Below are 14,984 nucleotides of genomic sequence, written 5' to 3'. Positions count from 1 at the left end.
TTCCTGGAGTCAAAGATAGCCCCGAAGAATGGACCATTTGCGAAGCAACAAGTTCCTTGGGGCATGTATGTTTTCTCGTTGACATTCCCTTTGGCAGCCCTTGATACTCACCAACAGCTATTGTCGTCTATCGAAGTCTTCTTGGTGGATGGAACGATACCGTTCCATCTGCAACATGCAAAGACACCACCTGATCTTGCCGTTAAAGTGACAATAACCCGTCGAAATGGACATGGGCGATCGAGTAGCAAAGCAATGTGTTTGTTTCTTTGTTTTGTGTTGAGCTGGGGGAGGCAGAAATACAACAACGCGATGACTGTTGGGTTTGGTATGACCGGGCACGGGTAAAGGACCCGGCGTCGCTGAGTCCGGTTGAATGATTCAAATGTGCGGCAGTCGGTTTGCTCATACATGGCGCAGGACATGCTGGCGGTGGAGATTTGGGTCCCAGGCGACCCACAGTCGAAGGGGTTTTTCGGGTATCCAATCAAGCTGACGGACCGGAATTACGGAGGGTGATGAGGGAGATTGGATGGCCAAGAACTTGAATGAAGTTGAGACATTGCGCTCAGACTATCACATTTCTTCAACAGAGGATCGACAGTGTGTCGATAATGTCGTCGAGAAACAGAAGATTGGTCGAAAATAAGAATGCGCCCCACGTGACGATGGATCAAAAGACAAATTTTCTTTTCGACCGTCTCCTCATCATGCCTGCTACACGCAAAACTGCCCGCCGAGACACAGAAGTCATCACACTAGACGACAACTCTTCTAAGGCCGTCGCTAATAAGCGCGCAGCTAGTCGCACTACTACCACCATCACCACCAAGAAGACAGTCGGGCAGGTGGCACAGGCTCGGAAGAAAAACCACCGCCCTGCCACGCAGCTGGATATAATCGAAATATCGTCCGACGAAGATGAGGTACCCCCTCCTCCCAAGGCGGCTGCTCCAGCCGGTGGTGCGAAGATGGCCAGAATGCGAGCGTCTGAAGCAACTGGAAAGGGACAACCTGCGTCTGGAACAAGAGAACAAGTTGCTGATGCAGTGTGTATGTCTGACCCAACATGACCATTGGATCGCACTGACTTGATACAACAGTCGAGCGAACTGGACGACGGTGTTTCATGTGAGATATGCAGTTGCAAAATGTGGTCTCCTTTCATGTGTGTCATCTGCTTCATGAACAAATCTTTGCTCATCGCTCTCCAGTCTAGCCGAGTGCGGGCATACGTTCTGCAAGAGGGACCTTGAGAGGTGGTTTCGCGCCACGCTCACCCGCCACCAGGCCACCTATCCCAACTACAACGTGAACCAGCACCACCCCTACGCCCACATCCCCGGTTATGCTATCCAAACGCCACAACCCACGGTAAGCCCCGAACTTTCTTCAAGACCATCCCTTATTAATAATCCACACCCGTAGTACACATGCCCAAAATGCCGCACGAACATTACCACTCAGCCGATCCAAAACTTTGCCGTCAAGCATCTCGCCCGAGTAGTGGCGAAGCAGTCCAGAGAGTCCAGCCCGAAGAAAGTTGGTTGCAACACAGCTTCGCCATGGTCTCGTTTCTTTGTCCGGTAGTTTCCGGCCTCTTCTTGGTCAACATTGGCAATTGTGCATCTATCATTACAACCAACTTCATTCTACGATTACTTTTTTGCACCTACTTGTGAACTGTAGCTTCATATTAGTTTCACCACGGTCCGATCAAACTCATCCAATCCTCTGCGACACTTCTTCCCTTTGTGTCTCAATCGGATTCATCTCGACTTGTTGAAGCAGCGGAAGTGCTTCGTATTGTGCAAGTAGATTGCCGTCTAGTACGCCCTTGGACAGGGGGCTTGGAGTCAAAGTCATTGCGCACGGTTCTCCAAGTCGTTAGTGCGACGCAGGCGCGTGGTGTCACGTGCAATGATGACCGGGTCCTCCTGCACACGATGAGCAAAATCGACCTGATAGAATCTTGCGGAGCTAAGAAGACATGGTTAGTATGATCAAGGACCGATCCATCAACATTTACCTTGAATATCGCTGGATTGGACTGAGCGATGCGAATGAGAATAGAGAGAATCCTTACCATTCAGACTGTAATTCATCGCACGCGTGATTTTGAAAGTCTTGCGTTTTCCTAGCCAACAGCGATGATACGTGGAGCCTTCTTCTCGACCTCCCTCTTCGTCTTCTTGCATGTCCTCATAGAAGAGGTATATCGGATTGCGGCGACCACGCTACCATGTATCAGCTAATGTACGAGTGGTCTCGAAAAGATGTACCCTGACTGGTTTCTTTTGCGCATAAGGGCGGTTGAGCTCCCAAGCCGAGAGAGCCGATGCTGTCGCTCCACGAAACCGGCAGACTTCGGATCCCAATCTTGGCAAAGAAGTATGGTCGTTGTTCAGGCTCCCAGTCGGGCAAAACACCTCGATGTCGGAGGACTTGATGGATGTCTTCAATGGTCATCGCAGGAGTCACCGCTTGGAGTATAGTAAGTAGAAGGAAAGAGAAAAAAGAAGACGGGACACACTGAGTGCCAAAGTGTGCTTTTGCAGCGCAGTAACAAACAGAGTATGGCTCTCTGCTTGCGACCGTTCCTTCCATTGACGTCGGGCGTCGTTCTGTCATGAAAGTCCAACTCCATCGTCGCTTTCGGGGTGGAGACCACAAATACTGCAAACGGTGATACTGGAGGAGCGACGGGAAGAAGAACCATCCTAGAATGTGAAACATTGAGCAACACAACTCATGATTAACTGAATATTACACACCAATAGCCAACGCCAGAAAACCTGGGCAAATGACGAAGTAGGTTGCTGCGAATGCAAGCTCAAAGTGATGAAAGGGTTGAAGCCATTTTGAAGGAGAGCAATAATGAGCGATTGGCCAATTGCCGGAAACAGGAAAAGGGCAACGTTGAGCTATCCAGCACAAACCATTCGACGCTATTGTAAATGGCGAGGAATGGAGGATTGCGCCTCGTTCTGAGCATAGATATCAGTAAGAGCGCAGAATTTGGAATTCAATTACGCACTTGGTGGTCCAGTTTGCTGAACGCGTGAAGATGGTCGCATTGTGAGTGTATAAAAGTGGATCGAGCCCGCCGGAGCTTTCTGGCTTTTATTGAGCAAGAAAATAATGATATCATTGGAGAAACGCACCTCGCTGTTGAAATAGAGCGTCATATCATGCGGAGGGTGGAGGACGATGGTGCGCGATGGTGCTGGCTGGGGGCTCAAAGGTCGAGCCGCTTGCGTCACTGCACATGGCGGTGCTCGTCGTGGGGCGGCGCTATCACAGGAATGCATATCTGCGCCAGCGGAGATGTCCTTACCGTGCAGGGCTGTTGAGTTCGTGCGAGGAATCGGAGTGGGCAGGCAGCGTGTGAATATGGTCGGGCTGAAGACCCGATATGATCGGAAAATACGCCCGTTGGCGTATCGACCGTATCTGTCGCACCGTCTGACGGGTCATCCCGGACCGTCACCCGTGCCGTGACAACAGGCTGCTTGACTCGCTCCGGGACGGCTCCCGTACCGGAAATACGGTGCCGTCCACCCGTAAAGTTACGGCGACGCCTAATCACTACCGAAAGCAAGTCGTTGAGGTCACAGCTTGTGACGTGACGACGTTGGTGATCATGATGACGCTGACGATCATTCCAAAAAAACCTTACATGGTTGTTCCAGTCGGCTCTCTGTAAAATTCTGGCGCCAGGTGTGCGTCTTTTCCTATCTCTTTACTCGCAGCCTCCATGAATTCTAACCAAATATCCTACCCAGCTATACCTGCTTCTCTGAGCGTAAGATAGCTTCATTTGCTGCACATTTACTGATAGCTGAATAGACAAGGCTTCATACTGTGCTGCAAGCAAGGAGTATTTCTAGCCTGGAAACTTTCACAAACTATCTATCTACTGCCCAAGGGGGAAAGTGGGTACTGCCCATTTTCTGCGCTATCTTCGATCGTGCACCACAACAGGAATCTACTCCTCACCTTGCGTTCATATGGGGCTGCATAGAAACAGCCGTTACCCATCTGGACACCTTCCCCTCTTCTTCGCATAACATTGGTCCTCTCTGGAACCGTATCTGGCCTTGGGCTTCATATTTCTATACCAAAGTTCAGCCCTCCACGGCTCTTCAACAGGGACGTACGATCGCAAGAACCGATATGGCATCCATCCTGCTCGAGTTGTTTGCGTCTAGTCACCATCTGATTTGGGAGACCGATGGGGGTTTGGAACTGGTCTTCTCTTGCGTCCACGATATCATTCACTGGCAGTCTCCGACGACTTCTGTTCTATCTGAATCTACTCTTCAAGCCCTCGACCGCACATATACCTGGTTATCCGGTTCTTGGGAACTGCAGAAAGAGTTTATCCTCGATGCGATTGGCCCTTCACGTTCTGCACTTCGTTGCTTGATACAGGGTTTGCGAAGTTGCCCGCTTATACAACACCCATGTTCAAACAGCTCAGACCGGCCAAACCTTCCCTTGGGCTCCCTGTATAGGTGTTTTGAAACTCATGCATCGTATGTTAACATATGCGGAATCAACCAGTCAACTCGGGCTCTTCGCTTCCAAGCCCCTGCTTCATGAACTGGTTTTCGTCCTGTCTATTGACGACACAGATCTGCAGCACCATGCATTGCTAGCATGTCTGCGAATCTTTTCTCATGCGGACGGAAATCTCTTACTGGCCTTCGTGCTCAATTCGGGTCCTTTTTTATCCTGTTTGATTGATCTGGCCGTCGAAATCATTCACCTCAGGCTGCTTCCGAAATCTCACGGTGCTTGCAATTCTGTTGGGAGTCGCTCTTGCCCCCCCGCTCTGATTCGTCGCAGGGTGCTAGAGGCTTTCTGGGCTGCATGGGAAGCCAAATGTGCGAAAATCACTCATTCGGCCGGGGATGCACACGAACGCCTATCTCAAATACCTGCTTGGACCTCATTGATGCGCCTGGCGCAGGACAGACTTAAAGAGCTCGAATTCCACGTTTCGAACCCCACCATCGGAATTTCGCCCACCAAGCTCTGTGGTGCTCCTTCAGTGCGTTGGTTTCTTTAACATATAGCATGTTGATTTTAATACTATCGAAAGTGTCGCAAGCCCGGGTGTCTAAAAAGCTGTGGGGGTTGTAGGGTCGTTAAGTACTGCTCCAAGGTCTGTCAAAAGGCGGATTGGAAGATGGGACATAGAAAAGCCTGCTCGTCTTATCGCATGTCTAGAACTGGTTTGTGGCCCACTTTCAATCCACAGTCACTAAAGTGTTCATGGGTAGATCGTGCGTCTACCTACTTGACCAAGCGTGAATACCGCTTCATGCGGTTCATTCAAGATCATGAGTATGCGGCCAATTTCACCCTCATTCAAGCTCTGCACAGGGATATCGAGGGAAGTCAACCTGGTGGAAGAGCTTGTACCATCTGCGACTTCACTGCTGGAGCCCTGAAACTGAGCGTCAAGAACGTTGATGATGAAGAGGGTTATCCAGAGGTTTGGTCGGATATCGTTAGACGCTTCGATGACTCGGTGGGCTTCGACATTGCTCTCATTACTATCAGCGTTGGGGTACAGGATCGCGTAGTTCCAGTTTACTATTACCGTAATGCCTAGACATGGGGTTCATGGTCATATTTGTTCCCTGAGTAAAAACCTTTTCAAGTTTGATACGTATTGGATTGTGGCAGGTTCTTGGAATTTTGTACGCATGCCAATAAACCGATCGCCTGCAGAACGATGTCGACTCGCATGTTGTCGGAACCGTGGAAAGTATAAACACCTTGGGTCTGGTTGGCTGGAGTGGAAAGCGGGATGGCTGGCATAAGAGCGTGGTTAGCAAAAGATCTGCAGAATCGGAGGAGAGGCCGTGGAGATTATCGTGGCTTCTGGTAGTAGTGAGAGCTGAGGCGGATAGAGGGTTTTCGGATTGGTTGTGAAACTTTGCATGAATATCGCACCTTGCTCCGGACTGAGCGACTGAATGAATGGCGCTAACGACTCCATGACTCCACTCCATGGCTTAGGTCGATACTCGTTGACATCAGATGCATCTTGCGACTCGGGGTGCTGGCGTTGCGTCGGAAGACCTTGCGGAAGACCGGTGCGATGTGGCACGTGCTATCAATTTGTCGGGACAGCGGAATCTATCATCATTTCCCTTGCTCGATTTCTTCTCAACTGCATCCATCCTCCAAGTTAGTGAATGGTATGCCTGTTTTTACCTCAAGGACAAGTTTTCTTTGTTTAATTTTGGCGCCTAGCTTGATTGCCGCACCAGCGAGCGTGAAATTGGCATTCGCTCCAACGGCACAGACCACGAAGTCGACTGCAACCAGGTAAGCGGGTCCAAGTTGTCGAATAGGTTTCGAGTTGAATCTCACCAATGACACGCCAGGCTCCTCGCCCGGCACTCTTGCGATCCCCGGCGACAACCTGACGCGTGTGTATTTGACAACGACGAGCTCGTTGTAGCTGACAACGCGCAAGCCTTTTCTTGATCTCTGCGCTCGGCCTCTACGCAATGCTTGAAGTTGACACACAACCAGAGTCTAGTGTACCTATCAATAGGGCACCCCTGGAGATCTTGGAAGAGATCTTACGACTGTGCTTCCAACCACATCTATCCGAGAACGACTTCTACAACCCAAATGTTTGGGGTGTTCCCCATCTATCCGCTGCTCCGATTCAGGTCTGCCGCCTATGGGCTCAACTGGGACGTCGCTATCTATACCGAGTGCTGACCATTCGCCGCCGCCATCGAAGCAATGAAATTCACAATCAAGTGTTCACAACTTTAGCGTTCAGTGCTCCATCTTTTGGCCACTATGTCACTATCCTTCATATAGAGGGAGGTTGTGGCCATGGTCGAGCAGGCCAGAACCAAAAGGTGCAACAGATAATCGATATCCTTCAAGCTGTTGCTCCGACTCTCCAAACTTTATCCATTGCACTTGATTTATTTCAAGGAGATCAGGTGGCTGGGTTTGCCAAAGGCCTGACATACTTGGATCCTTCGTCTCTTTTACTTCGAGATTCGGTGACACCACGGCGTTATCGTTGCTGGTATCATCTTCTGCGCGCACTGGAAGACAGTATTCCTAAGTGGTCGAAGTTGGTACGCACTCGTTAAAGTATATTCTTCCTTGTGGCTTATCTTTGGTTTAGAACACTCTTCAAATTCCATTTGCATCAGAGCATGCCGCACATGCTTTGCCCCTCTGCATTGGAGCTTCAAAGCTCACTCATCTTTTGGTCCGAGATACACAGATGGTTGATTGCTTATACCCCAAGCTCAAGACATCCACTCTGAAGAAAATCACAACCTTTACTCGGGAGGAAAGGGTCAAGTTTGCGAAGCGTGATTGGTTTGAGATATGGTTTCCACCTCCACCATTACCAGGTTCCCAAAGCAATCCATTGGATGTAGATGCCTGGGCAAGTGAGCAGAGTAAACCGATTGATGTTGACGCTTTGTAATCAGCTATTATTTTCTCCTACAATCAAATATATATTATTGCAGGGTTCAGGAATAAATAGTACCTATTTCAATTGATTATATGCCTAAAATCCAAGTGCCAAAACGATTGTACAATATATATTTGCATCTAAAGAAATGTTCCAAATTAACCTGCTTATATGAGAAATATGTGCTAAGGGACTGGATTAGCAGCTGAATTGACATAGAAAAAAGCCATATTTTTCTTCCCTATTATCAAGCCAAAAACTGGGTTTGTATTTGGAACCCGGGTTTAAGGCAGATCAAAAGGATCAAAACAAGTAGCTAAAAAATTAACTTCTATGATGCATATTCACAAGGGGGATTCCACCAAAAAATAGGCCTTGAAGTAGTATCTATTTCTGATAGATAGACTAAAATAGTGGACAAACAAGATTTATATTTTGACAATGTGGAAAGATAACAAATAAAATAAACTTGATTTATAAGAAATTGGGGCATATACCGAGTTATTAGATTGGACTCAACCCAAAGCCAATATCAGCTGATAATTTTGATGAGGGTGGATGACAGTGGGAGGCCAAAGATGAGACCGACACTACACAACTAAAACCCAAAAACAAAACGACTAACAACCGTTCTGCTTGAGCTATAACTGCGCAACACCGTTCCGATAACTACCGATAACTGTCTCCTAATACAAGTGCAGAACCCTGGGAACGGAGCCTGTACACGGATGTGCAAGGTTGTGCAAGGTTATAGGGTAGATCGTGTCGATCCGCGGATCAGGGCGACGGAGCAGACACTTAAGTAGCTAGTGATCTGTCGCACTGCCTCACTTGTTCTTCTCCCAAACAGTGAGGTATGTGCGACGCGACTTGTATTTCATCGTGTACTGACTGTACTACAGCGGCCTAGGGCTAACTGTATACAGGATCAACAGGTTATAGGCTATTGCGTTTGAAGACACTCGATCCCTGTACCTCACGACGCTTCCTCCGCTCTCGTATCCACTCTCACTGCATTCACCTCTTCTCGCCGAACCGCGATACCATGTTCTCGCGCCCTTCAAACCCCTTCCTTGACGCCTACGGCGAGACTCGCGCATGGCTTGCGTACCCCGCAGACACCCTCCCGTTCCTTCAACAACCCGTTTATGTCCATGTCGTCTGTGCCTTCGCTCGGGCGAGCCGCGTTTGCTGAGCCGTTGCCGTATGTTCCCACATTTCCTCATGCCAACTCGTATGCCTCTTCCCACTTCTCGCCGTTGATCCAAACATTCCCCCATTATGCCCTTCCCGCCTCGCTGCCTCTTGCCCGACCTTTCTCTATAACCATCTCCAACTGGTCTGAAGAAGATTTTCTCTCGCTCTCGAAGGGTAACTGGGCGGCCTGGTTAGGGCGCGTGGAGCGCAATCTTGGCCTGCACGCTGGTGCTACGTGTTTCCTCGACCCTGCCCACACGCCTGACTTGCTCAACCCTGCTGCCGTTGCCACTTGGACTGACAACAACACGGTTGTTGTCAGGGGAACCTCCCTTTCGGCCCCTCGGAGACGATTCCGACTCCGGTCCGACTCCGGTTCCGACTCCGGTGATCGCATCACCGCCTCCGTCAGGCGCATCGCCGCCCCCGCCTGGCGATCCCCCTGGGACCTGGCCTGCGACATGGCGCAGGCATATTGCACGGAGCAACGATCAACCTTGGCGCGTCAAGAGCGCAGTATATAGTTCCGCTACCTAGCAGGCGGACCCTTAGAGTTTCTTCTCTTTGGATCCTCCCCTGCTAGGTCAGCCTCACTTGTATTTGCTTACTTCTATTCACTCTTTGGATCCTCCCCTGCTAGGACCTTGATCTCAGGCCTCCGGGGTTGCCCTTACAGTTGTGCGCTCGTTTATCCTCTCGGTTTTGTTGAGTACCGAGCGAGACACTGTCGAGGTGCACGAGTCTGCCTCTGCGATCTGGCAGGCTTTGCGCGTTCGCCATGTCCACCATGGTCCATTGAACCAAGTCAAGGCCCTGAAGGCGGCGTTCGAGCTCTCCTACTCCGCTGATGCCGCGTCTTTTGAGCGCACGACGGAGCAGCTTAAGGCTTGGAACAAGGTGATATGGGCTGGGGGTGCTCCTACTGCCGAGAGCTTCTTGACGGCACTTCTTGTTGGCGCTCTGTCTGCCAATCATGGCAACCTAGTCAATGGTCTGCTTGCGCGCCCCACCCTGTCCGCCGAGGACGTCGAGAAAGCCATTGTGGACAAGGCGACTGCTCCTACCCCTGCCACACTAGCCTTTGCAGCCACGGGGGGGGTGGTCGTCGTCATGACATTTGCACCGTCAAGGCCTGCACTAGCCGCGAGACGCATACGACCGAGTACTGCGTGGCAAAGGCGGAGGTATGGACGGGAAGTCTGTGGCAGATGCCCGCGCGGCGACAGGAAGAAGTCCGCTGGACGTGGGAATGGGCAAGCGAAAGGCACGCATACGACGAGTTTATTCAAGCATGACGCGAATGGCAAGGCTTACTTGACTGTGGCGGGTACTAGGGTAGAGCACGGGTCAGGGTCAACCCGCAGGGTTTCAGGGTAGGGTCTGTCAGGGTCAGGGTCAGGGTACATCTATTTCTGAACCCGGCCAAACCCGGACCCTTTCAGGGTCAACCCGGAGGGTCCAATAAGCTGTTGTGATGGGACAATTCCCTATCTAAACATGATTTTTGTCAGTTTTTGGAAGACAAAAAAAATCATATGTCACTCATGTCACTCATGTGACATGTGACATAGAAGTAAATCAGATTGAATATGCTCAAAATCTTGAGGAAAAGGTTACATATACTATATCTGAGCCAATATCATATAGCAAAATGTATATTATGTCAAAATTATTGTCCTAAATACATCTTCTGCTTCCATGTTTGCAACCCGTGGGTCAACCCGGACCCGGTTGGACCCGTACCCGGAAGGGTCAGGGTTAGTCAGGGTCAGGGTCAGGGTCAGCCTTCTGAGACCCGGACCCGGACCCGTGCTCCACCCTAGCGGGTACCGACTACTACGTTTGGCCAACTCCTTCGCCCAACCTGGCGCCTCCTTGAGCTCTGCCCTCGGCAAATTTCATCAACCTCCAATCCAATACACTGCCTGCGAAGATTGACCCGCTCAACCTGGCGGAGACTCATGCGGTGCTAGCCGATGCCTTCGCGCCGTTAGACTGGGCAATACCGCAGGCAAACATGGCATCAAGCAGTTCATTCGTCGTATTTCCAGACTCGGGGGCCACCCCATATACCCTGTCTTTTCAGAAAGATGTGGACAGTTATCCACAGCTGTATTGCAAAAGATGTGGACAGTGGTCCAGAAGTCACAAGCCTGGAAAGTAAATGCTAAATTAAAGAGCCAAATTGATAGATATGACTAAGCTAATGCCATATATGGTAATACAAATCACCTTTTCTTCAGGCCGATGATTCATAATATAGTTTGTAACAGTCTGTAATACAGGGCAAGGAAATTGATGTAATCACATGTCACATTGATGTAACACCATCCAATCATCAAAACAATTGATCTCCATCAAAAATGGTTGCACATTGTAAACAATATATAAATGGCACTGATCCCATCACTGATAGGGCTCTACAAGCCTCTTAAATAATTAATTACTCTTTTAACCAATGTGACAAATGTGACTTAGAGGCAGTTGTCCACATCTTTTGCATTACACCCGTGGATAATGGTCCACATCTTTTCCATAGAAGTAGCTATAGCAGCGGCGGGGGGCTAACGTCCACATCTCGCCGTTCGAGGAGGACTTTGTCGACCTACTCCCGATCGCTCCGCATTTCATCAAGGGATTCCAGGGTTCTGTAAGGGCAACCCTGGAGACTCCGAAGAAAGCCTTAGCTAGCAGGGGAGGATCCAAAGGCGTGAATAAAAGCTACGGAAATACACGGAGGGACCGACCTAGCAGGGGAGGATCCAAAGAGAAGAAACTCTAAGGGTCCGCTTGCTAGGGCGCCAACTATATACTGGTCGTCCGTAACTGCCGACGTAGAGCACAGAAGGCCTGAGCGGCGTCGCAGGCTCTGTTCCAAGGTGATCGTTGGGAGGGTTTTGACAGATCGGTGATTGTGCGGGCGAAGGAGGCCGTGGACGATGGTCGGGGTGGGTCGGAGGGTCCGAGGGGGCGCCGATCGGATGTGCCTCGGTCGGATGTGCCTCGGATGCCAAAGTACCCTACCGTTCTCTTGTCAGCAGCCTCATGTATGTGGCCATGGGTACACGCCCGGACGTGGCCTACGCCGTCTGCCACTTAGCTCGCTTCCTGGACTGCTATAGAGAGGCTCGCTGGCTTGCGGCGATACGTGTTGTGAAGTACTTGAAGTCGACACGAGAGTACTCGCTGCGTCTTGGCGGTGATGATGTTCGCCTATCGGGTTACTCAGATGCAGATTACGCCAACGATCCAGACACCCGCAAGTCGGTCATGGGGGTACGGCTTCCTGCTCGGATCTGGCATGATATTGTGGTCGTCCCGGAAGCAGAAACTGGTCGCTGGGTCATCAATGGAGTCCGAATATGTGGCATCAGCTGAGGCTGCGCATGAAGATTGCTTGCTGAGGAGCCTACTCACCGGTCTGGGTGAACCTCCGTTGGGCCCGACTCCGATACGAGGCGACAACGACGCTGCTCGGAAGATTTCGCTGGACCAAAGATTCCACAGCCGCACCAAAGCCATCGACGTGCGCTACAAGTTCATCAACGATATAGTCGAGAAAGGGAAAATCTCTCTCCCACGCGTGTCGACTCATAACAACGTTGCCGACACTCTCACTAAGTCCCTTGCCCGGGTCGACTTTGAACGCCATCGTCTTGCGCTGGGAGTGATAGAGTAGAGGGTCGGGGGTGCTTGCATGAGGGCTGGTCTGCAGTTGTTTGTGTTTTGTGCGGTTGTTTGCTTTCCTCCGTCGGGGGGTGTGTCGATCCGCGGATCAGGGCGACGGAGCGGACGCTTAAGTAGCTAGTGATCCATCGCACTGCCTCACTCGTTCTTCTCCCGAACAGTGAGGTACGTGCGACGCGACTTGTATTTCATCGTGTACTGACTGTACTACAGCGGCCTAGGGCTGACTGTATACAGGATCAACAGATCGAATGAAATCTTGTTAAAGATTCGTTTTGTGGTTGTTCTTAGGTGGACTATCGACGAAATCTATGGAGATCAACTGAGCCCAAGCTCCCACCACAGCCTGCAGCACTCGCTGTTACAACTGTGGCCAAGAAGGACCACATCGGCTAGCCAGATTCACACCATCTTCTCAGAGTTTATCAAGGATAACGTGGACAAAGTGGATTTTGGCAATCATCACAAGTGAAGCCTGCGCCCTTGCCAACGTATACCATAAGTGTCTCTAGTTACAACCCACATAAGCGATATTCCATGTTGCCAATCCAGAGATACATGGGACTAGACGTACCGGAGACGGGACAAGAGCGGAAATGTGAAGATCAAGAAACAAGGCGTGAGAAGAAAGAGCGGACGTGTTGAGACGTACCTCTGGTAGCAACCTGGAGTGAATGCGGCTCGGTTCGGGCTGCAAGAGGGCCCGAGTCGCTGACTAGCCGGCTAGTGCACCCTCTTTTCCCTCTTGTGCAACCAGTTTGCCTTGGCCTTCAAGTCAACCTCCCAGCTCTTCCACCAAACTCGAATTTGCCTTTCTCATGACTGGCTAACATGTATAGTATGACAAATACTTCCTTCCACTCATTGACATTGCGTTACAGACAAAGGTCAGAATTGACGACAGCTTGGAGCACACAACTACAGCCACCATTCCCTCCTTATTGCAACAATTCAACTGATCTGCTGAAGGAGCCAGTCAGATTCCCTAATCGTTGGCACAGTGACGCTTGTAGCCGCACTGACTTCGGGAGGCACTTTCTCGCTCCTGTCATCAGTTTCAGCGAACAAAACAATGGCCTTCCCAGTTGAAATCAATTACTCCTCCTTCATAGTTATACCCAGATCCCCATCAGATGTCATTAATCCAATCAGAAGCATTCTACCTCGAGAGTTGGAGGGCTCAGAGAACTGCTTGGAGGTCCATATATATTAGTGCTGCTGTCCATCTGCATGATGTGTCAAATAACAGCGTGGCATGCCATCGTGCGAGCAGGTAGGCGGGCAGGCAGGCCTCGTTGTCATAGCGGGGAGTCGGTCACATTGAGGGAAGTGTTAAGGGTGGTGATGTTGGCACCAAAAACTATGCATAGCCCGTTTGCTTCTGTTCCGCGGAGATTGTCGGGCACGCACATGATGGAGGTCGAACAACAAGAGTAGGTGTTGAGTTGGTGTCGTCGACCGGGGCAAAAATCACGCCGGCTGCCTGTGCTTAAAGATCCAGCCAGGACAAGTAGAAAATGAGCCCGGCGCTCACAATCTCCGAGTCATGACTCGTGTGGAACACTGACAACGACGAAGATGGCCGATGCAGCCTGCCACAGCCTGCCAAGACATGCCGGGACTGCTGTTACATGTCCGCAGTTCTGCGCGGACGTGGCTGATGCGGTCAGCTGCTGCAGATGTACAAGCAACTAGAACACACTGGCAAAAACCCGGGCCACCGGTTGAAAAACTGTTGCCTGGGGTCGACTTGCATGCACGAGAGAGCACCGGGAGCCCATCCATGGTGGTGGCGAGATTGGCGCTATGGTACTGTGCAGTTCCAAAGCCTGGTTCCAAAGCCTGGTTCCAAAGCCCGGTATGGCCGGAGATATTAGATAGTATGTCGAGATGGACGCTCTAATTAAGCCACGCGGACAATGTCGTCTCGCTTCACCAATCTAACAACTGACTTAAACTGCAAGCAAAAGGAAGATGCTCTTCACTTACCCGCCAAGTCCAGAAGAACTATGCTCGCCTCAGCAAACGCCTGCACTCCTGCTCTTTTGTCGCCACGTCCCACTGGCTGGCGTCCTCCCAGAAAGAGCAGTCTCCCCATTATGTTCATAGTTTTGGTGCCCATAGTAGTCGGTTGTGTAGTCCTGGGGTTGCGACCGGCTAGGTGGAGGATGAGCTGGGTTCCCATTGTTTCTATGAAACCACGAAAGACAATCAGACCGTTCCAGATCTGAATGGCTGTGGTGATGCACCGACATTGTTCTGAGCAGATAGACAATCCCCATAAACTCGTACCTTCCCCAAGTTCCCCGTACAAATGCTTACACGGCCCGTGTCTTGTGGGTGATTTCCGACTTGTACGTCTTCTGCGCGTTGAGGAGAGCACCGTTGCTGACGACCTTGCCATTTTCAGTGTCGATTTCGTGGTTTCCGAAGGCAGCAGCGAGGTGCGAAGTGTTTTACCGGTTGCTGGAGGGAGGCAATGTGTCCTCGCACACTGCAGCTTGATTCGGGGGCTTGGCGTTCAGTTAGCGGTAGCATTGCCGCGGCGTCCAGATGCGGGACACGGCCTTGTCGTCCGAGCTGGGCTGTGAGCGGGCTCGTCGGTGAAGTGAGCGGGTGGGATGAC

The 14,984-nt window shown here is 50.8% G+C and overlaps 1 protein-coding gene across 1 annotated transcript; it reads left to right on the top strand.

Annotated features, from left to right (window-relative positions):
- Positions 1–692: 692 nt before the first annotated feature.
- MIND_00180100 (uncharacterized protein) lies at positions 693–1,135 on the top strand (the record flags this gene model as incomplete). The annotated part of the gene is made up of 2 exons (XM_037358716.1): positions 693–1,053; positions 1,104–1,135. The coding sequence occupies exons 1-2, from the start codon at positions 711–713 to the stop codon at positions 1,133–1,135; spliced, it is 375 nt and encodes a 124-aa protein (XP_037223811.1). The 5' UTR covers positions 693–710.
- Between the last annotated feature and the right edge of the window lie 13,849 nt (positions 1,136–14,984).

This window comes from Mycena indigotica (genome assembly GCF_014461135.1).
Source record: "Mycena indigotica strain 171206Taipei chromosome Unknown Mind.scaff0002, whole genome shotgun sequence".
NCBI lineage: Eukaryota > Fungi > Basidiomycota > Agaricomycetes > Agaricales > Mycenaceae > Mycena > Mycena indigotica.
This window is presented reverse-complemented; position numbering and strand designations above follow the sequence as displayed.